The sequence below is a fragment of the Capra hircus genome, chromosome 19 (genome assembly GCF_001704415.2).
Source record: "Capra hircus breed San Clemente chromosome 19, ASM170441v1, whole genome shotgun sequence".
Taxonomy (NCBI): Eukaryota; Metazoa; Chordata; class Mammalia; order Artiodactyla; family Bovidae; genus Capra; species Capra hircus.
In genome coordinates this window covers 32,484,406-32,511,324 of record NC_030826.1, presented here as the reverse complement: position 1 = coordinate 32,511,324, position 26,919 = coordinate 32,484,406, and the positions used below count along the sequence as shown (strand labels likewise).

At 44.1% G+C, this 26,919-nt stretch overlaps 1 protein-coding gene across 1 annotated transcript in view; it reads left to right on the top strand.

Annotated features, from left to right (window-relative positions):
* Window positions 1-16,124, top strand: part of TEKT3 (tektin 3) — a 34,298-nt gene extending 18,174 nt beyond the window's left edge. Inside the window, exons 4-8 of the mRNA XM_005693589.3 lie at window positions 102-172; window positions 4,271-4,414; window positions 6,038-6,260; window positions 8,371-8,525; window positions 15,788-16,124. Of these exons, the coding sequence (XP_005693646.1) occupies window positions 102-172; window positions 4,271-4,414; window positions 6,038-6,260; window positions 8,371-8,525; window positions 15,788-16,004 (810 nt within the window). The 3' untranslated portion in view covers window positions 16,005-16,124. The remainder of the gene's footprint in view (window positions 1-101; window positions 173-4,270; window positions 4,415-6,037; window positions 6,261-8,370; window positions 8,526-15,787) is intronic.

Below are 26,919 nucleotides of genomic sequence, written 5' to 3'. Positions count from 1 at the left end.
AGTAACAGGGTTTTCCTCATTGCTGTTTTGTTACATTGTTGACTTTGAACATTATGTTCAATAATCAAAACATTAATGTTCGTTTTCTTTCAATTGAGTAGGAAGTTGATATTATTCTGTGTTGTCAAGAAAGGATGAAGCTGTATTTGGACAAGGCCATTGCCCAACTGGCGTAAGAACTTTAACTTCTCTATACAATTAAAAATCTATCATGAAGCTATATTTCCATGCCTCCCAATCAGGTTTCTCTTAACTTCTTATGTAAGGATTTCTTATACATGGACACACATCCATATGCACATATATGTTTTTATTTAGAGGTTCAGATGAATACTTGGGATATTTACTTCACATTTTTATTTTAAGAAATATTTTTTTTTGCAATGGTTTAGAAAGGATTTTTGTCCTAAATTGAGGTATGACCAAGGTTTCTTTTAACTCAAAATACTTTATTTTTTGATAAGAGATTGACTTGTACATGTTCAGATCAACAGCTGGAAAAGTGATGAATTGTGACACTTTTATATTTACCCCTGGAGAAGGCACTGGCTACCCACTCGAGTATTCTTGCCTGGAGATTTCCATGGATGGAGGAGCCTGGCAGGCTATAGTCCATGGGGTCACACAGAGTCAGACACGACTGAGAACTACTTTCACTTTCACTTTTATATTTACTCTGCTCCTCCTAAAAACTCAGCCTTCTCTGGTCTCCTGGCAACCCTGGTAGATGGTCCTTGGTGCTGTGATGACATCTCTGCATTCACTACAGCCGTGGCATTGCAATCATTCACCCATCCTCCTCTCTCACCAAATACAAATTATTCTTCTCTTGGCAATAGTAGATAGTTCAGTTCAGTTCAGTCCCTCAGTCGGGTCCAACTCTTTGCAACCGCATGGACTGTAGCCCACCAGGCTCCTCTGTCTGGCTCTATAGTAGATACTAAGGTACTTAATATTTATAGTGGAGGTTGAGGGCAAAGAATAGCCAAAGGAGGGTTCAAAGCCATGATAACAACTGTCGGCATAGAAAAAGTACTGGCTGAAAGGACTAGAAAGATCAATATGCATTTGGTGATGGCCAGGGAAAGAAGTAGTGTGGAGTATGTCACACAAAGGGAATGATCCTTCTGCCTGTACTGATGTTGTCAGCAGTAATGTGTGATGTAGCCAAGGGAACAGGTGCTCTGAAAGTGGTTTTTCTCAGTCTGCTGACCTTCAGGATGGATGCTGTGAAGGTCAGTCAGGTTCAGATGGCTAAGGTGTCTCACAAGCTGTGATTGAAAGGGCTTTTTAAATTCAGAAATAGCTAAGGACTGGTTGTGGATGGTTGACTGCCCATGGCTTGGTTAAGTAAGTGGACAGTTTACTTAAGCTATAAATGCAAGACACAGCAGCTGTGATATTAATTTCTGGTTCCTGCTCCTTGGAAATTGCAGAATCAGTTCAGTGTGTTTCCAATGATTGTTCTGTTTTCTTCTGGCCCAGTTCCTAATCTTCATTGTTTTCCATAGTCTAAAATCTGCCACCCATCTTCCATATCCTCGGCTCTTTAATACACAGTGGCCAAGGTGCCCACCTAATTTCCTGGGATGGTTTCTCCATCTAGGAGATGGGGGCTGGAATCCCTAACATGGTTACTGGACTTGGTCTAGTAGAGGCAATGGGAGAGGGGTTTCAGCTCTACTTGTCTTGGGAGGAATAATGAAGGAAGAAACAATGAGACCAGTGAGGATCTCAGCTGAGAATGGAGTCTCATTAGGGACCAACATGGCAGCATAGATCTCTCCCGTCTTGGGTGCTGGGATGGTGGATGGAGAGAAGACCTTCCTAAGGAGGTTCTGAAGTCAGGTCAGAGGAGGTCAAGAGTGTCAGCCCGAGAGAGGAAGCCTGTGGAGCATCTTGGTCCCAGACGACAGATGAGGAAGGTCTTCGAGTCCCAGAGATTCATCCCAGTAGCCTGAGGCGAGAGACTGGACTCGGGAAGCAGCAGGAAGGCAGCTCCCTCTTCTCTCATCCTGTGTACACGGATGCACTGACTTAGAACTCACAAAATGCAGACGACCTGCATGCTGCTACCCTCATTTCTACTTTACAGACCACAAAATTAAGAGCTCTGACAGGTCCGGTGAAGTACCCAAAGCCACAGGCCAAGTTAGAAATCAGCTGGTTTAGTCCCACTCAGGTTTTCCTGGGTGGCTTTTCTGTGCTGAGACCAGAATTCAGAAATGACTAGGATTATCCAGTTCTTTGCTTCTTTCAGGTGCTCTCTGTATGTGATTTATGTGATTGCCTCCTCAATTTTTACTATAGCCCAGAACTTTCTCCCCAGTTCCAACAACCCACTTTGTATCTCCACTTGGATGTTGAATAGACACTCAGACATTAAGCAAGACCTTCTGTGTTCTTCTCCCCCACCCACTCTCAATTTCGCCCACCTCCACTGATGGCTTCCTACTATTCCAGTAACTCAACATCAGGTTTTTTTTTTTTTTTTTTTTTTTTTTCACCGATGTCTGATCTCCTAGGAGATTCGCCTGGTTTTATCTTTAAAGCATCTCCAGAATCTCAGCGTTTCTCACCTCCTTTAGCCCCGCCCTGTTGGTCTAAGCTGCCACTGTGTCTCACCTGGGTAACTGCACGTGTCTGCCAATGGGACCTCTCTGTCCCCTAAAGTCTGTTGTCAACCCCACATCAGAATGATCCTGTAAGAATGCAAGTCAGTGGTCTCTCATTCCATCTAAGAGAAAAACCTGACTCCCTCCAATGGCCAGTAAGGCTTTGTCTGGTCTGGTTCTCCCTCTGCAAGTCTTGGGTCAAGCACCACCTCCTCTAGGAGTCCTACCCTGACTATCCTGTTTAAAATCATCCCTCACATTCCTGGCCCCCTTTGCCTGCTTTGTTTTCTGAATTGTTCTGCTAACAAGCCGCAGGATTTGCCTATTCCTTATGGGGACTGCCTGTTGCCTTGAAGTAGGGTGTATGCTCCTCTAGGGAGGAGCCCTTTGCTTTGTCCATTTTGCTTCCTGGGTGCTGAGTAGGCAGTCTGTGATTATAGCATCTCAGAGCTCCCCAAGGGCTCCTCCTTCCCAGGAGGATGGCCGCTGGGGCACGAGCATGGGTACTGCAATTCCTGATCTCTTTCTGCACACTGGCTCCTGCCAGGGAGGTTCATTTTGACTCTTGGTTTCTATCTCCTGGCAAACCTCTCAGACCTGGGGTGATCACAAACTGAGGTCATTTACAGATGGAGGGAGGCTGACTCTGAATTCCTAATAACTTCACAGGGGATTGCTCTCTGGGAATAGAAGGGAAAGGGGTTAGGATGTAGAAGAGGAAAAGGAAGAAGGCAAAGGAAGCACAGATGTGGGCAGATTGCTCCAAGCCAGTGTCCTGTCTGGGGCGGTTTGTGTGTTAGGAAGATGGGGGCCAGCCTGAGGGGCTGCAGATACCCAGTTCTGTGTGTCCACACATCTTCTGCCCATAGCAGGGAAAGTCTGGACAGCGTTCTCATCACTCATATGTATGGACATCCCCAGGGGAAGCTCCTTTTTTTTTTTTAATTGGAGGATACTTTCTTTACAGTGTTGTGTTGGTTTCTGCCATACAGTAATGTGAATCAGCCATAGGTATACATACGTCCCCTCTCTCTTGAACCTCCCTCCCACCTCCCAGCCATTCCCACCTCTCTCGGTTGTCACAGAGCTCCCTGTCCTGTGCAGCAGCTTCCCTCTAGCTAGCTATCTGACATATGGTAATAAACGTTTTGATGCTGCTCTTTCAATTCGTCCCATCCTCTCTCCTCCTCTTGCTTTGTCCACAGGTCTGTTCTGTACATCTGTATCTCTAGTCCTGCCCTGCAAATGGGTTCATCGGTACCATTTTTTCTAGATTCCATATATATGCCTTAATATACAATATTTGTTTTTCTCTCTCTGACTTACTTCACTCTGTATAACAGACTTTGGGTTCATCCACCTCAGTTTAACGGACTCAAACTCATTTTTTCATGGAGTAATATTCCACCACGTACATGTACCACAGCTCTATCCATTGGATAGGTGGATGTCTGGGTTGCAGGGGAAGCTCCTTTTAATGGAGAAATTGGACGTTGTGTGAAGAGCAGACTTTCATGGGAGGTCATGGGAGGGAGTGGGTGTGGGGAGAGGGGTAGGGAGCGGGTAGGGGTGGTTCCCCACCCAGAAGGGCAGTCACACTTCCTTGTGTGACCTTGTTTCCTAAGCCTGAAGCTCTGTCCCATTCTGCCTTTTAGAGCCAACAGAGCTGCCCAGCATGAGCTGGAGAAGGACCTGAGTGACAAGCAGTCGGCTTACAGGATCGACGATAAATGCCACCATCTGCGAAACACGTCGGACGGCGTCAGCTACTTCCGTGGAGTGGAGAGGGTGGATGCCACGTAAGTAGGCGCAGGCTGCCTGTGGCTTCCGCGCCACTGAATTCATTCTCTCTGCCTTCTGAAGGATGCAGCGTACAGGTAAGTTGGAAGTCATGGGAAGACGCAGAAAGGTAGGACTCACCTGCTATGGACAGGTCTTCAGTAAGCTCACGCGTGCTGTGGCCACTTGTATCCTGTGATCTTTTGTAAAAGAATTATTTATTGTTTATAATCCTAACTATGAAAACAGCACCTGCTTGAGGCAGAAAACCTAGACAACACAATTAAGCATAAAGAAAATAAAATGTTACCAGTGTATTAGATGCCCTGAATGGGGGGTGGGGTGATAGGAATACAAGCTGAAAAACAGCTGAGCGTTGAATAATTTATTTCCACTCTTTGTTAGACTTGCCCTGTCCATGGTTTCTTTGCCAGGCCCCTGGATGTGATCTGGGATGGATGGTCTTTTCTCTATGAAAGGACCTGTCTCTCTGCCTCTTGATAACCCTGTGTTACCTTTCTTGGTGTGTGTGCTCAATCACTCAGTTCTATCTGACTCTTGTGACCCCATGGACCGTAGCCTGCCAGGCACCTCTGTCCATGGAATTCTCCAGGCAAGAATACTGGAGTGGGTTGCCATGCCCTCCTTCAGGGGATCTTCCTGATCCATGGATTGCACCTGGGTCTCCTGCATTGCAGGCAGATTCTTTTCTGTCTGAGCCACCAGGAAGAGATCTTAAAAATTCTCATCCTAAGTAAAAGAATTGTAACTGTGTGATACTGGATGTTTTAGACTTACTGTGGTGGGCATTTTGCAATATATCCATAAATCAAATCATTACGTTGCACATTGGAAACTGAGGTAATGTTACATTGTCAATTAGAAGTGGAATTTCTGGGTTATGACATTTGAGAGACTCAGTTCGCATTGCTCTCCACCAGGCCTGTAGCAATTCAACATTCCTACCTGCAGGATGGGGCTTCCCTGGTGGCTTAGACGGTAAAGAACGCCTGCCAGTGTAGGAGATGCAGGATCAACCCCTGAGTCAGGCAGATCCCCTGGAGGAGAAAGGGCAAACCCACTCAAGTATTCTTGCCTGGGAAATAGGACGGAGGAGCCCGGCGGGCTACGGTCCATGGCGTTGCAGAGTCTGACACAACTGAGCGACTTGAGCATATACCTGCAGGATATGAGCGAATCTGTTTCTAAGCATGCTCACTGGAAAATAATCGTTCTCTTAGCTCTTTGCTGTTCTGACAAAGGGTTGTTAGTAAGCTGTTTTCAGCAGTACTTCTTGGATTAGTCCTGAGGTTGAATAGTTTTTCGTAACACTTATGGGGCTGGTGAGACACTTTTCGAATGAATGGATATACACCCTTCAGCAATCCTTACTCCCCCTACATTGGTAGGGAACTTAGTATATACTGTGGCTTTCCAGAGTAAGCAGTGAAACAAGGAGCAGTTAAGACAGGTTTAAAAGGCGCTTTGCTCTGATGTTTACACTTCATGCAATAAAACCAGAATCAAGCGATTTGGTTTTGGTTTTTATTTTTTTTCCTTCGCCGGATGGACGGTTGCCTGCAGACCGTCTAGGCTGATTCATCATTGTTTCCGTTGTCTGGATCTGTTTCCTTTCTCTTCAGGGTCTCAGTGCCCGAGTCCTGGGCCAAATTTACGGACGACAACATTCTTCGCTCCCAGAGTGAGCGAGCCGCCTCTGCGAAACTGAGAGACGACATCCAAAACGTCCTGGTGGTGACGGCCAATGAGATGTGGAATCAGTTCAACAAGGCGAACTTGGCTTTCACCAACCGCATTGCTGAAACCGCGGATGCAAAAAATAAGATTCAGACTCACCTGGCAAAGGTAAGCCCGGCACTGGGGGTTGGGCCCAGCGGCTGACCTGGTGAAGATAGGGCAGGGGCCCTGGGACCACAGATCTCCACCATACGGCACACAACTTCTGGCCATACAGACTAAAGAAAATGAGAACCAGTAGGAAGCACACCATTTAAGTTAGCCAGGTAGCCAGGTGTCAGCATGAAATTGGAATCCGCTGGTTTGGGGAACACAAAGAATGCACTATATTGTGAAAGGCTCCTAATATTTAACAGTTACAAAAATATTATTATTAAAGTTTAATGAATTACTGTATGTAACTAGAAAGTGAATTAATTATTAGAACATATGGTAGGGATGTTTTCTGTTAAATTATTGCAGCCCCCCTTTTTTTTTCTGGAATATAAAACCAAACACAGGAAACTATTAGGTGGTTCAAGATGTTTCTGATATCGAACTTTTTAAAGTGCTTTTGTTTTATAAGGACAATAAAATGAAGGATTTAGGCAGAATTCGTGGGTTTCAAGATAAAAAAGGAGCTCTTGTATTACTTAGTATCGGGCTTGGAGCTCTTATTATTTCTGTGGATTATGCTACATAGAGTTTTCTGTTTCTCTTTTTAAGAACCTTACACTGTCGCGTGTGTTTCTCTAAGGAGGTACTATTTGATTGAGGGCATCATTCTTCCCAGGCTGTAAGAATTCACCTTCCCTTCTCACGGTGAATTCTTTGGGCCACCAACATTTGGGCCAGACAGTTTCTACTTTGGTGAAGGGCAGAGAGATGGATGAAAGGTTTTTGTTCCAGGAAGCTTATATTTGTAGAGAAGGTGTGTGTCACTTGAAAAGCTCACACACAATTAAAAACAATAGAAAATTACAAGTTGTGGTTGCCAAATAGCCAATAAAGAAATTGTTTTTGGGGTTTGGAGGAAGAAGCGAACATTTGGGTGGGGCAGCATCATGAACAAAGCCTCGAGAGGGGGAAGATCAGGGGTTGAGTCAGGTCTGTAAAGAGCCTGGTCTGGCTGGCATGGACAGTGTGTGTCCTGAAAGAGAAGCTTGGAAAACTTGGTGGAGCCAGACCGTGGATCTCATTGATGGGAAGGGTTACGATTCCCTGGGCATCTAAAGGGGAATGAGAGGTCATCTAAAGGCAGGGTCCCCTGGCCAGTGAGAGACCATCCAAAGATGTTTTAGAAAGTGACATGATGGAGTCCCTTTGTTCAACAAATTTTTATTTACCGCTGTATTAAGTTTGCTCAGACTCCCATAACAAAGCACTCAGACAGGGCGGCTTAAACAACAGACATTTATTTTCTCAGTCTGGGAGGCTGAAGTCTGAGGTCAAGTCATCAGTAGGGTTGGTTTCTTCTAAGTCCTCTTTCCTAGACTTGTAGATGGGCACCCTCTCCAGGATCATCACGTGGTCTCCCCTGCATGCGTGTCTGTCTCAGGCTCTTCTTTTTATAAGGACACCAGTTGGACTAGATTAGGACCAACCCTAATGACCTCATTTTCACTTCGTTACCTGTTCAAGGGCTTCCCAGGGTGGGAGGGATTCAGGTTTAGGTAACTGGGGCAACCTTTTCTAAGGCAAAATGAATATAAATTCGGGCTTACCAGACTGCCAGTGCTTCTCCCTTCCATGGAGACACCCCATAGCTTGACCTTGACTTGCTTCAAGGCAAATCCTCCACTGGCAGGAAAACCTCTTTAAGATTAGTGAGAAGAGACAGCAGGAAGGTAAAGACTTAAGGGCACACAAACTTGGGAGGGAAGTGGGTGCCCTCAAAATTCCTGGCCCCGCTTTTCTCTGGGTCATGTACAGATGTGCGCTAGTCAATGTCTAACAGCCGGTGATCTGGGGAAAGGAGGACAGTGAGCTCGGGTTTGCGGCATTTGCCCATTTCTGTGGTGTCAGTGTTCACACGCCACGTCTGGAGGATGCTCTCCGGAGGGTGCGAGCAGGTGCCGTACCTCCCACCACAGGTCTCAGATGGCGCTGAAAGGAGGAGGCCCCCAGAGAACCCCTGTTCCCAGCAGAGGACGAGTCTGGGTCCCAGATGCACAGGGTGGGAAGCAGGATGTTGGTGGCTCGGCACCAAAGCCTCGGGCATTTGCCTCTCCTGGTACAGACCCTGCAGGAGATTTTCCAGACAGAGATGAGTATCGAATCCATCAAGAAGGCCATCATGGAGAAGTCTGCCTTCCTGAAGGTGGCTCAGACCCGTCTGGATGAGCGGACCAGGAGACCAAACATAGAACTGTGCAGAGACATGGCTCAGCTGCGGTGAGTGGGTGGCAAGAGGTGGGGAGGACCAGGCTGGGGTCATGGTGATGAGGGGGTGGTGCCTCCTGGGTCTGCTTGGGCTCCTCTGGGGAAGCCCCCAGCCTGCCTGCAGCTCTGAGCTCCTTTCAAAGGCGTGTCTGCCAGCTCGGGGATGTGGGGGAACCTAGTGATGGTCTTGGTGCTGCAGCCTTTTTTGTTGTCATTGTTGTTCAGTCACTAAATCATGTCCGACTTTCTGTGACCCCATGAACTGCAGCATGGCCAGCATCCCTGTCCCTCACCATCTTCTGGAGGTTTCAAGTTCATGTCTATTGAATTGGTGATGCTATCCAACCAGCTCGTCCTCTGCCACCCTCTTCTCCTTTTGCCTTCAGTGTTTCCCAACATCAGGATATTTTCCAGTGAGTTGGCTGTTTACATCAGGTGGCCAAAATGTTGGAGATTCAGCTTCAGTATCAGTCCTTTCAATGAGTATTCAAGGTTGATTTCCCTTAGGATTGACTGATTTGATCTCTTTGCAGTCCAAGGGACTCTCAAGAGTCCTCTACAACACCACAATTCAAAAGCATCAATTCTTCAGTGTCTAGCCCTCTTTATGGTCCAACTCATATCCATACATGATTACTTGAAAGACCATAGCTTTGACAGGAGCCTTCTTTAAAGTGTCAGTAATGGTGTTAGTATTTGCAGCTTGGGATGATGATAAGTTCTCCAAGTGTAGAAGATGGTGATGGATGCACAAGATTGTGATGGTACTAATGCCACAAACTTAAGAGCTGGGATGGTAAATTCTGTGTTATGTATATTTTACCAAGGTTAGAGAAAAAAGGAAATGACATCAACACTACATACAAGAAAAGTGTTAACAAACATTTAGCCTCCTTCAGCAGATGGAGGAGGCACTGGGTTCCTTTACACCTCCCTGGAGTCTCTGGGGTTTCCAGATTCCTGTCTTGGAAGTAGCTCAGAGGTCGGCCACTGTGAGCTTCTCAGTCCCCCGAACTCATCAGAAAAGGGACTTTGGGCACCAGCTCCCCAGACTCCATCTGTCAGCTCTCACCGCTGCCCTCTTTCACCTCTTTGGGCAGCTAATACCTGCTCTGGTTCTTTAGAGCATCCTTGCTGCTGCTGCTGCTAAGTCGCTTCAGTCGTGTCTGACTCTGTGCGACCCCATAGACGGCAGCCCACCAGGCTCCTCTGTCCCTGGGATTCTCCAGGCAAGAACACTGGAGTGGGTTGCCATGTCCTTCTCCAATGCACGAAAGTGAAGAGTGAAAGTGAAGTCGCTCAGTCGTGTCTGACTCTTAGCGACCCCGTGGACTGCAGCCTACCAGGCTCCTCCACCCATGGGATTTTCTAGGCAAGAGTACTGGAGTGGGTCACCATTGCCTTCTCTGTCAGAGCATCCTTGCTGCTGCTGCTGCTAAGTTGCCTCAGTCGTGTCCGACTCTGTGCAACCCCATAGATGGCAGCCCACCAGGTTCCGCCGTCCCTGGGATTCTCCAGGCACGAATACTGGAGTGGGTTGCCATTTCCTTCTCCAATGCATGAAAATGAAAAGTGAAAGTGAATCGCTCAGTCATGTCCAACTCTTTGTGACCCCATGGACTGCAGCCTACCAGGCTTTTCCATCCATGGGATTTTCCAGGCAAGACATCGCCTTCTCCGCAGAGCATCCTTAGGATTCCCTAAACCCCAACAGCTCATCTCGGCTCATTTCAGTTTGTTCTTGTTCTCAGTAGAAATTGAAAGCAGCTGGCCTTCATCAAGCATCTCCTACATGTGCCCGGACACTAGGTGTATTTTATTCTTATCATTTTAACCTGGAAGATTCCTTTTGGATGGCCTCATGTGGACTTGGCCACCCTCACCCACATTCTGGCTTCATTTCTAATTTCTCAGTACCAGCCAGTCTGCCTCTTTCTGGACTTCATCATGGCTCTGCTTAGGTCTTGAAACAATTTGCGTAGAAGCAAGTCAAATTTATAGCAACTGGAGGAGCGATGGGGCAGCACTTGAACTTGTGCAGAGGGGAGAGGCCACTGGCCTTGTCGTCTGCCCTGCTCCATGATAGAGTTCCCTTCTATCTAGGGACAGAAGGACTCTGAGCTCTTACCCAGGGAGCAAGCAAGGGGCTGAGGCTCTGTGTTCCCTGGAGGGAAGGAAAGGGGGCGGGTCTTTTTAAATTTATTTTTTAATTGAAGGATAATTGCTTTATAGAATTTTGTTGTTTTCTGTCAAATATCAGTGTGAATCAGCCGTAGGTATACATATGTCCAGTGGTGGTTGGCGGGGAGTCTTTGTGAGGCTGGAAATGATGAAGATGATAAAGGTGGTGATGCTGACAATCACCATGAAAGGGTTAATCACCCAGTCAAGTGCGACTCTTTGCAACCCCCTGGACTGTAGCCCACAAGGCTCCTCTGTCCATGGAATTCTCCAGACAAGAATACTTGAGTGAGTTGCCATTTCTTTCTCCAGGGGATCTTCTTGACCCAGGGATTGAACCCGGGTCTCCTGCATTGCAGGCAGGTACTTTACTGTGTGAGCCACCAGGGAAGCCTGACAATGAGCAGGGCCATTGTCATTTATTGATCTTATTCTGTGCTGGGCGCTGTCCTGCACACTTTACCTCCTGCGTGATCTTCACCTTATACATAGGGAAACTGAGGCAGACATGAGCTGAGTGACGTGGCCTGGCTGGCACCTGCTGGAAGGATACTTAGAATCCTTGCCTGTCTGCTCCTGAGCTCTGTTCAGCCAACCTGGCGATTTACTTCTGCTTCTTTTTCACTGGGTGGGGCCCCTGGCACCCCCAGTCCTGGGCCTGACCTCCTCTGGCTTCTGGATGCGCCGTGGGATGGCTTAGCCGAGCACCGGCTATATCTGGCTCTCGGAGAAGAAGATGAACCTGAGGCTCACAGAGGAAGCATCACTGCAGAGCCCCCTCCACGGGCAGCACGCATGTTGTCTGTGTTGGATACTGAGAGACGGGCTCCAGACCACATGCCACTGGCTTTCATCTCCCACGGCAGCTGCGTTTCTCTCAGTGGAGCTGTCGTCCGGCAATCCCTTGGAGGAGGCCACCCACCCAGGCCCCCTTTCTCCAAGTGCAGAACCACTACTCACACACAGCCCATCTCGGAGGATAACTGGGCCTCTACTCCGGAGGCAGCCAGTCAGAAGTGTCTGTTTATTACAGGAACCTGGTAGTGAGTGGGGTCACACCCATTTGGCCAGTTAGATTAGATCATGAATAGTGGTTTTATGCAAATATTATTAGGAAAAGCTGAGCTGCAGTTTCATGCTCCAACAATTTCTGCAAAGTCATCGAAAGTAGAGGCAGGGAGAGAGAAATTGTCCAGGCTGCCATCAGACCAGCACAGGGTTGCTTTCTGGAAGGGTTTTGGGTCATGGTCAAATTTGACTTTGCAGTTATCAGACAGTACGGTGTTTACAGCCACTTCTAAGATGCTGAGTGCATTTTCCTCTTTTCTCCCCCTTCCTGGCTGAACAGAATTTGCTTTTTTTTTTTCCTTTACTTCCTGGCGACCGTGCCATGTGTCTGTTTCCTCTGCTCCTTTACCAACTTCAGGACAAAACCTGCTTTTGTTTCCATAAAGATTTCTTGTTAAAATATCGTTGCCAAAAATATGGTCCTAGAGGAACAACTGTGGAATTGAGGATGATTATTGAGGGAGGGGATTATTTTTCTCTTTCATCGAGCATTCTGAAAGCAGCCTTTGGCTGTCTGGGTGAAGAAAACATAAGAACCGTGAACTCAGGGGAGTGGGGACAGAGAAGAAATGCTGTTTTCATTTCAAGACTTTGCTTTGCATTTGAAGTTTTTCTAAATGGCTTCTTTCAAGAGCAATTCTAAACATTCTTGGCATCCTTGGTGGCAGGCCAGACCAGGCTCTGCTGTACTTCATCTTGTTTTTTTTTTTTTTTTTTTTCAAACGATGGTAGTTTTATTTGTATTTGAATGCAAACTGTTTTTCAGTTCTGTGATTTCCCCCAGAAGAAGTGTTTCCAGCGGAATGGCTCTCTGCCATCTGCCAAAAAAATAAGGAAACTGAGAGGGGAACGTGGCCTTGAAAGAGGAGGAAAAATGTATTTGTAATGGCTCAAGTTGAGGGAGGCGTAATACCTTGCGCTGCCTTCACACAGCAATAGGAAAACAAGGATGCTAGCTGCCTGCATTCTAAATATCTTTTTAAGAAATTGTATTCTTTTTAAGAAATTGATATTTTAATGTGTCTTTCTTCAGAAGATCTCTCACAGATAAATTTCCCACTAGACTAACATATTTGGCTTGGAGGAGTAAAGACTCATATAATCCTGCTCCATCCCTACCTTCGGGTTCAGAGTTCCTTTTGAAGCAGTGAAAACAGTTCAGTGAAGGATGTGAGACGAGAAGCAGGCTGGTGTGATTATAAACAACGGGCCCTCGTAAATCCTGCCACCAGCCCTATCCAACAGTCTCTCTGAAGACCTGTTTCTTTGCTAGTGGTATTGTAAACCCTGGGATCTTCAAAAAAGAAACTTAACTTTTAGAATCCAACTTGACCTTAACAACAACAAATGCTTTTAGCTCTGTTCTCAGATGCTGCATTTACTGATTTTAGACCAAAGGAAACTTTGGCACAAAAGTTTAATTCCTCCCCTCCCCCACTGCAACATAAGAAAACAGGTCAGGCTCTGAGATGAAGTCATGGTGTGGGTGTGCACGTGAGCTTGTCGTTGCCTCCATGAGCCTTTTGGGGGTGCTTTGCAGTGCCCCCCAACCTTGGGCTGGCTGCAGGAGGCTTCCAAATAGGTTAATGTTTTCAACCAACATTGTATTCTGAGTCTCTTTCCCCAAATGCATGCATGCTCAGTCACTTCAGTTTTGTCCCACTCTTTGGGACCCCATGGACTGTAGCCCGACAGTCTCCTCTGTCCATAGGTTTCTAGACAAGGGTTGCCATGCCCTCCTCCAGGGAATCTTCCCGACCCAGGGATAGAACGCAGGTCTCCTGCATTACAATCTGATTTTTTACCCACTGAGCCACCAGGGAATCCCAAGGCAAGAACAAATTCTTTTATAAAAGGTATGACTGTGTAGTACCCCATCATCCAGCTGTGGTGTCTGTTATCATCAGACATTGATGTTATTTCTTCTTGTTCTCACATAATATTATTCAACACAAGTTAACACAACGAAGAAATCATTCCTTTATCCTTCGATGTCAAACTCTTCACTTTGTTCAAATTCATGAGTAAGAGAGAGTGCAGAGGCCAACTTCCCTGCTCTGTGCTTCTGGATGCTGAGTGGGTCGGGCAGGAAATGGGACCCAGTTCTTTATTATGGTTGTCAAGGCCCCTGATTTCCTTCCATCTTCCTGGATGACCATGCGGTGTATAAACATGAATGTGTGCCTGCAGGGAGGGCAGTTCATCAGTCCCTGGGGTTTAGTTTCTTCAACTATAAAACAAGGAAGCTTGGCTTGATGACCTCTCACATTTATTTTTCAGTTGCCAAGTTCTGTGGAGCTATAAGATGGCCTTGGTATAATGATTTAAACATGGCCTAAATATTTTTCTGTGATCATGAGATAATTTTCTAGCTCCAGAGATGTCCCCATCCCTATTTGTTCCCTGTCACTCTTCTCTTTAGATTATGGTACATTTTAGTTAATTTCATAAACTCCAGTCTCCTGATAAAATGAACCTCCAAATAAGGAAAACTTTAGCTTTCAATCGCTGGTCAAAATTTGATGAATTTGGAGTTGGTGTTTTCACTGGCTTCCCAGGTGGCTCGGTGGTAAAGAATCCGTCTGCCAATTCAGGAGACACAAGAGACGTGGGTTTGATCCCTGGGTTGGGAAGATCCCCTGGAGGAGGAAATGGCAACCCACTCCAGTATTCTTGCCTGAAAAATTCCATGGACAGAGGAGCCTGGTGGGCTCAGTTCATGGAGTCACAGAGTCAGACACAACTGAGTGACTGAGCGTGCATGCAGTCAATAAATTATCATTATTATTGTCATTCTGTAACCTGTTTCATATTCTTTCTCTTGATTGACCATGTGGTCATATCCTTTGGATATTATTGGCCAGATCAGACTGTAAAGGAGTCCTTGCTTAATTGTTCTTAGGGAAGAGAAAAGGCTTCTAAATATAAACACAATAGAAGAAATCACAAAGACAAAGAAAGACAGCTTACTTAAAATTGAAATCTTACTTTTAACAAAAATATCATAAGCTGATTAAAAGTCAAAAACGAATTAGGGAAAACATTTGCCAAATTGTTTTTGCAGAATTGCAAATGTCCAATAGACATTGAAGAAAGGTTCACTGATAACTAAAGAAATGAAAATGAAAACAATATGGATTAAAATAATTTGAAAGGGAGATGCTAGTTTTTTGTTTTTAATATAAAATCCTGCCTTTTTTCCTTTCAGTCTTAAGGAGAATGTTTCATGTTTTTCATCAGCAGCACAAGCAGAACTGCAGCTTGTTTCGTGGCTTGTGTAACTGATTTCATGCACTGTCGTTTCCATGTTCTCTTGGGTTTTTGACATTTCAGTGTTTACTCTGGAACTCTGGGGCATTGGTGGGGGGAGGGGCATCACAGTTGGAGAAGTGCCCCATTAACTAACCCCTCCCCCATAGTTAACAGATTGGACTGAATTCTAGCCACTGAATACAATCGGGTGTCCCCCTCTTCCTAACTATGCAAACCATTTTTATGTCAATGTATGAAAATTAAGCTGTTTCGATTTCCCCAAATCTTTATTATTTAAAAGAAATTCAAATGTTTAAAAGTTGGCCTTTAAAAAAATATATAGCGTTCGATATGTGTGTGTATGATCAATGCGAACACGAAAACTTGATGGTGTCCCCCAGCCTTTTGGATCTGGTTATGCGACTTCACTTTCACTTTTCACTTTCATGCATTGGAGAAGGAAATGGCAACCCACTCCAGTACTCTTGCCTGGAGAATCCCAGGGACGGGGGAGCCTGATGGGCTGCCGTCTATGGGGTCGTACAGAGTCGGACACGACTGAAGCGACTTAGCAGCAGCAGCAGCAACAGCAGCATGGACCACAGGAATGCTCCTGGTCTCATGCAACTGCACACCGATACTGTTTCCCGTGCGACGCGAAGTAGTTCTGAGGTTGGGGTGACCGGTGGGAATGCAGTAAGCACACGCGCCCCAGGTGGAGCAATGACCGGCCTGACCTCTGCTAACCTAACGGGCGCCTCTTCCCCACTCAGGCTGGTGAACGAGGTGTACGAGGTGGACGACACCATCCAGACCCTGCAGCAGCGCCTGAGGGACGCGGAGGACACGCTGCAGTCGCTGGCCCACACTAAGGCCACGCTGGAGCATGACCTGGCAGTCAAGGCCAATTCCCTGTACATCGACCAGGACAAGTGCATGAGCATGCGCAGAAGCTTCCCCAGCACCCTGCGCCTGGTGGGCTTCTGCTAGGCGCTCTCCCCGGACCAGACGTGGCGCTCCCGGCACCAGGCGGGACCAGGGCCCTGCGCCCGCACTTAAGCAAGGGATGATCTGTTCACTTATTAAAGGATCGTATTTATAGACACGTACTGGGGTCCTGTCTTGGAGAACCCTTTCTCTGCATCCAAACCTTCATCCTCTATGATTTACTAGGCTTCTGGGCTAGATAAATACAATGTAACAGACTAGGTAAGAACATTTATTTCTATTATTCCTGTTATTCTGTGTAACATGAATGGGCTGGAAAGGAGAAGTGTATTTCCTCTGAGGCCCTGGGGACAGAGATCCTGTCCTAGCAGGTGGGTTTTGAGAGAAGGAGAAAGGTTTCTGGGAAGGTGGTTTTCCGGGTTCTTGAACCAAAAAGGAAGCTGGAAAAACAGAGTGCGTTTGGACAATAGTAAGGAGACAGTTTGGCTGTGATTCCTAATGGAGGGTGTGTATGAAGAAATAGGATGGGTGAGACACCTGGAAATGTTGGGGGAGGGTTTCAATTCCATGTGGGTTGGGGGAACAGTGGACATCTCTGGGTGGGGACGTGTCCTTGTGAAAGCCATGACTGGGGAAGGAGAGTCTTGAATTAGAGAGATGGCCGTGGAAACCAAGAGGGGAGAAACGCCAAATGTGCTGCAATGAATCAGCAGGACGTGTTCACCTCACCTGTGAGTGCAGAAGGTCCAAAAAGATGACCAAAAGGTGCTGATGCTGGATGAACCAGTAAATGGGACATTACTTCCATTGTAGGAGGTCCCGCCTTATCTCAGGGGTTGTGTATTTTTTAAAAAAACTTTTTGTTTATTACAAATGAAAAACATTTGCTGAACAACTATTGTGGAAAATAGGGGAAACACACACAGAACCCCTGAAAATTGCTTATTTTCACAACACCCAGAAATAATCACTGAAGCTTCTTAGCATTTTATGGTACATGTTTTCAGTCCTTTTTCTATTATAATATATGTACATATAAAATTTATTTGCATATATAGGTAATATGCAATGTTTATTTACAAATATGTATAATATGTAATGCTTATATTTAAATACATGATTAATAACATTTTGGATGATGCTGATTGGTAATCTCATTTTCTTATTCAAATGGGTTTCTGTCATTAGCTGTTAATAAACAGCATCATTTTTTAAAACCTTGCCTCAGTGTCTGTAAAAACAATAAATACCACTCATGGAAATGTCAGAAAATACAGACAAGGGATAACAATATTTACCTTTCTATGGCTGATTTATTTCACTATGTTATCACTTATATGTGGAATCTGAAAAATAAGACAATGAAATTAATAAAACAGAAACAGACTCACAGAGAATAAACTAGTGGTTACAAGTGGGCAAAGGCAGGGGGAGGAGCAAGAGAAGGGTAGGGGATTAAGAGGTACTAACTATTATGTATAAAATACACAAGCATAGGGAAATACAGCCTTTATGTTGTAGTAACTTTAAAGGGATTATAATCTGTAAAAGTACTGAATCACTGTCATACACCTGAATCTAATATAATTCTGTAAGTCAACTATACTTTGATAAAAAAGAGAAAATACAAATGAGCAAAAGAGGAAAATAAAAATCTCCAATTACTTCTAAACTAACTAGATGCTTCGATATACATATATTTTATTTCTGTGATTTTGTGCACATTTTCCATTCAGAAATGGAATTCCAAATAAAGGAGCCCTTAGAAAGCTGAAACTTATGTGACTGACTCCATCCCCAGAGCCTTGCTCACCTCAACTCATTTATGCTTTTTCCACTTGAAAATGTATACTCTTTCCATGTCATTTAATCCCTTTCCACAGCATCATTTTGATGGCTTTTTAATATTCCATTGTCTTGAGTTTTCAGAATGCTTTATGTCTCATCCCCCATTATTGGATATTTTTATTGCGGCTGACTCTTCTTTTTTAATTTATTTTTTAATAAATATTTTTTTTCTCTTTTCATTCCACTGTGCAGCTTGTGGGATCTTAGTTCCCTGACTAGGGATGGGATTGAACCTGTGCCCTTGGCAGTGAAAGCATGGAGTCCTAAACCACTGGACCTCCAGGAAATTCGTCTTTATAAAAGGAACTTTTTTTTATAAAAATGTAGCCATGACTGAATCTTGTTAGTGAAATGTCTGCAAAGATGCAAACATCTTTAATCTTTTCCTGAAGATAAGTTCCTAGATATGTAATTGTTACATCAAAACTCAGGCACACGTTGGGAAGGGCTTTTACGGTATTTTGTCAAATGGCGTTCCTGAGAGAATGTGTTACTTAGCATCCCTACCACCAGCCCGTGAGAGGGCCTGACTTTCTGTGTCTTTCCCATCACAGAAAAGTGGTCCTACTGCTTTCACATCTCATCCTTGGAAAATTGTGAGGTAGGACATTGTTTACTGGGTCCTTGACTTTCTTTGGTCAATTGCTTGTCCTTGTTACTTGCCTGTTTCCCCCAAGGATTTATCTTTTCTTCATTTGTTTTTAAGAGTTCCCTGTATATCATGTGACACACACTTTCATCCTACGTACTGAACATATATTCTTTTTTTTTTGGCTGCACTTGCTCCGCGGTTTGTAGGATCTTAGAACCTGGGTCACAGGTAGTGAAAACGCTGAGTCCTAACCACTGGACCAGCAGAGAATTCCCAAGAATATATAGTCTTTTAAAAAAAACTTTAAACTTTTAATTTTGTATTGGAATATAGGTGATTAACAATGTTGTGGTAGTTTCAGGTGAACAGCAAAGAGACTCAGCCATACATATACAGAACATATATTCTTTATATGCCACTTGTGTTTACATTTTGCTTATAGTGTTTAATGTTCAGAGGGTGAACTGTGTAGATGTCTCCATTATGATTTATTTCTTTGGAATTACACCAGGAAAGCTCTTTCTCACCACAGGATTATTTACTTATAATTTCTTCTAATTCAGTTCGTGACTTCTTAAGTTTTACTTAACCATCTGGAATTCAATTTGAGATGATGTAGAGAGCATGCTAGCTTTGAATCCGTTGTTCTCGAAACTCTAAAATGGAAAGATGAAATTACTGGCGGTGGGGGTGGGGGTGGGGGAAGGAAGCCTCTTCTCTCCTGTTTCTCGCTACTTGCATCTTGCATGCTTACCTCTCTCTCTCTCTCAATAGCATTTTTTTCTGCCTGAGTTCTTTTTGCTCTGTCCTAACCGCTGTCTAATAACCCCAAGTCTATTTCTCTCTCTCTCTCTGTTTCCTAAAGTTTTTTTCCCAGCAATTCTTGGTTTAGTCAACCTCACAAAACATCTCAAAATGCTAGTAGAATTGACATAAACATGATAAGGTTGTGCTAGTGTTATTTTCGTAGTCCCAGTATATCATTTTAGACATCAAATTGTAGGTTTCGTCATTCTCCTTTTGCTTCTAATGGAAACAAAGATATATAAGTGCCACCAAACACTTAGCAATTAGAGCAATCAAGTGTTGGTGGTCATCATTTTTAGACAATGGTGAGAAAAAACATAAATTCCACATGTCTCTTATTTCTTGTATGTTTCGGGAAAAGTCTTGCCTACTTTTTCCATGAATTGTAATTTGTTGTATTTTTTTGAGGAATGTGTGAATGTGGAGTCCTTTTACTTAAACATATGTTCCCAGGATTACAAGAATGTGATGGGAAGAAGACGCAGTTCAGACATAGGAAAAGGCTAGTTTTCTTGTTATTTTGGTAAAGTGTGGGCAAGGCAAAATTCCACAAATAAACATTTGGTTTCTGGTCTAAATGTCACAACTACTTCACCAGGGCAAATATTCAAACACAAGGACCCATGAACAGCCAAGACTCACAGAGCGTGATCTTGTGTAAGAAACCCAGGTCTGCAAATATCAACACGTGATCTGGCCTCGTGTACTCAGGCTCAAACTGTCTTTAATATTATGTGGCTTTAAGAAGGGCTGTGGAATGTTGAAGGCTTCCACCCAGCCAAGCATCATTCCGATTTAGAAATGTGTGTAACTGCCCCTAAATAGCCAAGTCACCTATAATTTTAGTAATTTCCTTTTACGTCCCTGGAGAGTGTTGTCATAAACACCTTGCCGGGCATTTTTGAGTCTTGAGTTCATGCTGTAAATAGCTGATGTGGGGTCTGGTGCTCAGTTATAATTTTTGTTTTGCCCTGAAAACGGGGCTGGAGTCCTTCCTTTTGTGTGCAGGGCTGACCCAGTGCAGGAGGAGGTGGAATGGTTCTCATTGATGTGTCCCCTTTGACCTTGTTGGTGTCCACTCCTCTAGCCCTGGCCCTTCAGCTGGTCCCAGTGGTGCTGGACCCACCATTGTCGAGATTACCCACACCAGTGTTCTAGGCAGGGTGCCATGAGGGTATTTCCTGAACCCTATACCTTCATGCCTTCATTCATGAGGAAAAGAGACAATACTTCATCTCTTCTCCAAGGGTGGGATGTCTGTCTGATCTGGAAGACCAGCTCTAGACCATAGTTGTGCTTACTCAGAATGTTGAGAAGGATTCTGGGGCCACGTGTGTGTTCACACAGGTAAGAATCTAGACGTCGGAAGGGGAGTCTAACCTGCAGGGGCCCAGGATGGAGAAGTGGCCGCACAGATTCTGCGGCCTCTGCTCTCACAGTTCTGACTTCTCCCTCAGCCCAGATCTTTCTCTTCCGACATCAGAAGGGTTCTGTTTTGTGATTGATGGCTGGTTCCCTGGGGACCCTGCTGTTTACTCATTTTGCTGGAAGCTAATAGGAGACCCTTTCTCCTGCCAACTCTTTCCTTTTAGCAAAGAGCTCCTAAAGAGCTCATCAAGACCAACAAGCAGCTCCAGGGACACCATGGCAGAGTGAGGAGGGAACTCTGACTGTTTAGAATAAATTAGACATTATCAAAGCTTGTGGTGTTTTAAAGAAAATTATTTTAAGACCGACATATTATTTTTCCCAACAGATATTCATGAGGATATAATATTTTGAGCAATCAATCTCATCAATATCAATGAATTAATTTTGCTGAAGTATTGCAAAGTCCTAGATCTAAACTTCTTTGAGTATATCTTTAAGTAGAATTTAAGGACCATATCTGAGTGTATACTGTTTTGCAGATAGAAGAAAAAAATCTCAAACAGCTTAACAGAAGGTACTCAGTTCTAGGAATCAAGCTCTTCTAGCATCCTGTTGGCAATAGCCATTGATACTGATGGACTGTAGAACTGCCCTCCATGTGCCTGTGTCTTTGACAACATGTTTTTCCTCAAGAGTGTTCACTTGCAAATGGAAAATGATTGTGTTTTGTGACACTTACCGGCATTTTAGTGCTAGTTAACTAAAATAGGTTCTTTCCCGTATGTGTGCATTTTGGACTGTCTTCTGAGCTGGAGTTATAGCAACAGAAATAGCTAACTTCCTCTAGACAGGAAAGAGAATTTAGAAGTAGGTCCCTCCCTTTCTCACCTTGGTTTGGTTTCTGTTCATCTTATCTTGAGGATTTTAAGACCCTTAGCTAAGGACACATTTTTCTTTGTTTGCAAGGAGCTGAGGATACACAGGAATGTATTAATAAAATGGGTACTAAGCAGTGTGGAATAGCAGTGTTAAGGAATGTAGAAAGGGCTCTTAATTATGAAATTTAGAAATGAGGAGTCAACAAAAACCTCAAACCTACTGATGCAGAGCTACCTTGGGAGAATTTCAAGAGTCATTTGAGTTCTGGTTGGTCAGATGAGTAATTACCATCATAGAGAAGTTTTGAGATGTGTTTACTGTTCAAGAAGAGAAACAAGGTGCAAAAACTTCATAGTCTAAAGGTATTGAAAACATAGAGTCTGTTCTCTTATCACTGTGGAATTATGTTAGAAATCAATAGCGAAAGTTCAATAGTGAAGTTGAAGATCTCTCAGTAAGTGGCACATTGCACTTTCAAAAAGAAAAAAAAGAAAATATGTGGGTTACTTGCAATTCATTCTTTATTCATTCACTGAATCAATAGATTTCTACTGAGTTCCTTCCATGTGTTTGTGCTTATTGAGCTCTGGAAATAAGACAGTGAACAAGATTGACATGGTCTTTGCCCTCATGGAGGTGACAGCCCAGTGAATTTGACGGGCAACTCAATCAAATTTAAGAATTAAGAACCTTTAGTTCTTAACGAAGAACCAAGCTAATTATGACAATTTATGAGAGGGATTGAACCTTGGGAGGCTGTCTTGAAATTGTGACATTTAAGCAACTATCTGAAAGGGACAGAATCAATGTGTACTGTGATGGGGGTGGGAGAGCCCACAGTGGTACAGAGAAGTGCATTTTCAAAGACCCCGGACATTACAGGGCTTCTCTGGTGACTCAGACAGTAAACAATCTTCCCGCAATGCAGGAGACCCGGGTTTGATCCCTGCATCAGGAAGAAGCCCTGGAGAAGGGCATGGCAACCCACTCCAGTATTCTTGCCGAGAGAATCCCAGGGACAGAGGAGCCTGGTGGGCTATAGTCCATGGGGTCACAGAGTCAGACATGACTGAGTGGCAACACTAACATAAGGGAGTTAGAAACAGGCAGGGCTGGCTTCATGGGCATGAGACCTGCACAGCTACTCGAGGCCCTGGACTCAGGGGAGCTCATGCTTGGGCCAGTGCTCTGCTGTTACCATCTTGAAATTCTTAATAATTTTTGAACAAGGAGCCCTGCATTTTCATAGGTGGTCCTGGCTGTGGGAGTCTGATCTTGATCCTACTTGTGATGTGTAGCCATTGGAGGGTGTGACTCAAGGAGGGTCATCGTCTCAATTCCTGAAGGATGCTCTGGTTGTGATGTGAAGACTGGAGAGGAGTGGTGTCATGGTTACTGCCATTTAGAAACTTACAGTATATCTGGTACAACAAAACCTGGCCAAGGGGTGTTCTTAAAAGTAACACATTATAGGACTCTTTTGAAGAGGATCCTGAGAATTGAACAGAGGGTTAACAGGTTAACAGGACATTTCTGAGATGGGAAAGGTATCACCTTTTATATGTGTCCTCCCAGTCTTCTTTTCTCTGGGCTAAACACCATGTTTTTGCCTCTTCAACTCAAGCTCAATTTCTTTTTCTTTTTTTTTTTAACTCAGAGAAAGATATATTAAAAGCCATTTTTGAACTCTAAAGTACCATACAAATAAAAGGTACTGTTATTATGTTTCAGATTATAAGAGGAATAAATCTGATTTCTTCCCAGAACTTCCTTCCAACTTTTCTGTTCTTTGTATCCTGAAGCACAGTGCTTTAGAATTTACGATGTTATGCTTCTGAAGATATTGGCCTTCTTTCTATCAATTCGATTTTTATTTTTAGGCATCTTTTAGGATTTTTTTCCCCCAGTAGTTGTTACAGCTAGAATGCAGGCATAGGACCTTGGTTCTGAGATTAGATATGGCAGCCAGAGAATTCATTGCATTTGTGAAGAGTCTTTTCATGATAGGCTGTGTCCATTCACTCTGCCTCCTGTGATCAGGCTTCCATTTCTGTTACTTCACCAAAACATTTCTGTTTAAGGCCAGTAATTACTTCCTTGCGTTCATCATGCTCAATTTCTTAAATCGATTAAGAAGCTTAAAGATCTGAATACCACTGTTTCCCATTTGAAGCCTCACAATACTTTGGGGGAGCTGCCCTGTAGCTTGAGTTTAAAGCTGCAGACTCTCACATGAGGTGGGGCCACTTTCCCCTCTTCCTCCCTGTGATTCAGTGAGCTCAGATGACTCCCAGATGGTTCCGGTGAGGTTTCTCAGTTGCTTGTCTGAATCTCCACTAATCTAATTCCTCTGAAGACCTGGAGTGCCTCTCACAGACACTGACCATCTCTTCCATTCAATGCAGCCGTGTTTCTGCTGTCCGTGAAGCTTCTATTCCAGGCATTTCCCATAAAGATTATCTTATGACATGTCTGCCAGCCACAGCACCATCTTCTTGTGCTGTATTAACTCTCAGCACCGTCCAGGAGAGGTTTCTGCAATGATGGAAATGTCCTATGTCTTCTCTGTCCAAAAGAGTAGCCACTAGCCACACGTGACCCCTAAACACAGAAAATTAACACCACTTGAAATGAAAATTTAGGGCACTGGAACTCAGGAAACCTATTTAGTGGTTCAGTGCCACAGAGTTGGAAGAGGACAAATCCAGATGAAGCTCAGACCTTCTGACTCTCAGGGATCTTTCCTCTGTGTTGTGACCATGTGGTCTCTATTTATTTGCAAAGCTTTATAGAGCATCTATTAAGGGTAATTGTGGGGATGCCAAGAAATAAAATAGTTTCACTGGGTCAAAAAAGGGTGAGCAATGAGAAGGAGAACCACTTGGTGACCTCTAAGAACACAGAAGAAAAAGGAAGGGTCCCAGTGTTTACCTCCAGGAGTCTAGAGGTGCTGCCACTACTGCTGTACGAGATGGGCTGTGTTCTGCATGTGTGCTCAAGACGGGGCTCCAAATCCCGCAGGTTCCTCACTGCCTGACACACTCAAAATCCCACTGGCTAAGCCACTCCCTGGTGGACTTCTGGGTCTGTAGGGAGTGAGGCTAAGGGCCCAAGATCACACAGCTACTGAAACCCAGACCCTTTCAGCCCAAATGTTAACTAGGGTGGCAGTGGGTATGGATGCTGCAAGGTAAGTTTGTGCCCTTACTCTGGTGGTCCTGAGTGCCAGGCTGAGAGATTTTGATTTGAGCTATTGGCAGCAAGAGGCCAGAGAAGCTTCTGATGAACTTCTCAGTGGAAGGTCCCAAGGAAGAAGGAAGGATACACTTGTGGTAGAACGGAAAGATGGGAGAGCTTCTAGGAAAACCACGTGTTGAGGTTTTTTCCCATTAAGGGCTCCTTTCTCCCACACCTGGAAGATGTCCAGAGGTGCTGGGGACAAAGCAGGAATGCAACATCCAGAAAAACACAAGATAGTGCACGTTTCTTCAAGATACGAAAATGTTGTTCACATTTGCAAGTATAGAGAAAGAAGCTAACGAAGAGAGGAAAAAATCAAACACACTGGAGGAGTCAGATTGCATATATTATCTTCTAAAGAGATGAGTTACTTGATAACAATTTTAAAGTTACTGTAAGGTAAGACTTCTCTAAATGTCCTTAAAAATCTTTCAGCTATTCTTGCTTATTATTATAGAAGCGGCATTTTAAAATTATAGTAATTAAAGCTAAGATAGGCAGACAGATCACTGAGACAGAGTCCAAAATCATGCCCTTATATATGTGGATCTAATAAAATCAGTGCTCTATAATAGTAGCAGGGAGGATGGATCATTCAATAAATAGCAATTTGCCAAAAAATTAATTTAGATTGTAATTTAGTAAGATAAACTAGTATAAATTCTAGATGACTGTAGATTTTTAAGTATCCTGAAAGTATACACTCTCTATCTATTCAAACATCCAGGAGAACAATAAAAGTGAAAGTCAAAAGCTGGGAAGGATGAGTGAACATTTCCTCATGCACTTTTTGGTTGAATTGAGTTTTTGAAGTTTTCAAATTCTGTGACATCATTTTGGTTGCAGTTTTAAGACGTTGTCTACCCAACAATGTCATCTCTCTCTTCTTCTGATAATGGAAAAAAAAATCGACAGGTATTGGGAAAGAGTCAAATTCTTTTATTAAGTCATTTATACCAGGAGAAGGAAATGGCAACCTACTCCAGTATTCTTGCCTGGAGAATTCCATGGACAAAGGAGACTGGCTGGCTGTAGTCCCTGGGATCACAAAGAGTTGGACCTGACTGAGCGACTATCACTCAGTTACTCATTTATACCAATTGTCCATCTCCTGAAAAATCCTCATGAATTTCCAAATATATAGTACAAAGCCCTGGACATCACTGAGATGGCCTTAAGAGATATTATCAGTGCCATGAAGTAATGTTTTTTTAAAAATCCAAACGCTCATTCTTAAATTCAAATACTCATTTGAGTGCCTTTTATTCAATACAGTCTATTGTAGAGAATAAAATCTTATACCTCCTGCTGATACTTTCACACCGTGTGTCAAAAGGCCTATGCTGAATGGACACCGCTTGATTTAAATTTCCAGTTTGAGCGTCTTCCCTGCTTTACTGTGTCATGATTAACACACACACTGGTAATCCTGACATTTATTTTCACCAGCTCCTCCTCCCGCCATACCTACTTAGCCAGTGTTCCCAACGCACATTTTCCAGTCCTCACTATGACTCACACAATAATTGCTCACTAAAATAAATATCTCTTCTGTACTATAAGTTTCCAACAGAAAAAGTCGTCAGCTTCTTCTTCCTTGAAGATAGGTCACTCGTATTCCAAGTGAGTTCAAAAGTTGGTACACCAGGGTTTTATCCAACCACAAACCAAAACCAAATACAAGCCTTCCCACCAGCCTTCATGATGTTGCTCTTTCACATTAGATGTTATTAATACAGGGCATCCTCCTCCTGGTGTCCGCTGATGAATAAATCCCATCACTACACATCAGTCAGGTTGAGCTAAGTTATGCTGCAGTAACGAGTGGGCCCCTGATCTCACTCAGCAAAGTCTGTGACTGGCAAGAGGCAGTTGAAGGCTGCTGTACATCATCCTTGCTCTGAGATCCAGGGTGGTGGAACAGCCACTGCTGGAACACGGACAAGTCCTGGCAGCAGGCTAGAGAGAACTCTGAAAATTGTTTACCCACCCTTCTTTCCAGACTGAAGCCTGACTTCAAAGGCAGCTGGGAGATGCAGTGCTGTCAGGCACGCAGGAGGCAGAGAACTAGAAATGGGTAGTGAATGTCCTAATGATTTCCACATGCTCATTTGACTTACTCTCTGAGCACAAATGTGTCAAAGGCTATGAAACTGGTTTTGTAAACTTTGGGAAAATATTTTGACTCCAACCTGTTGATGCTTTGGAGAAGGCTTTGAA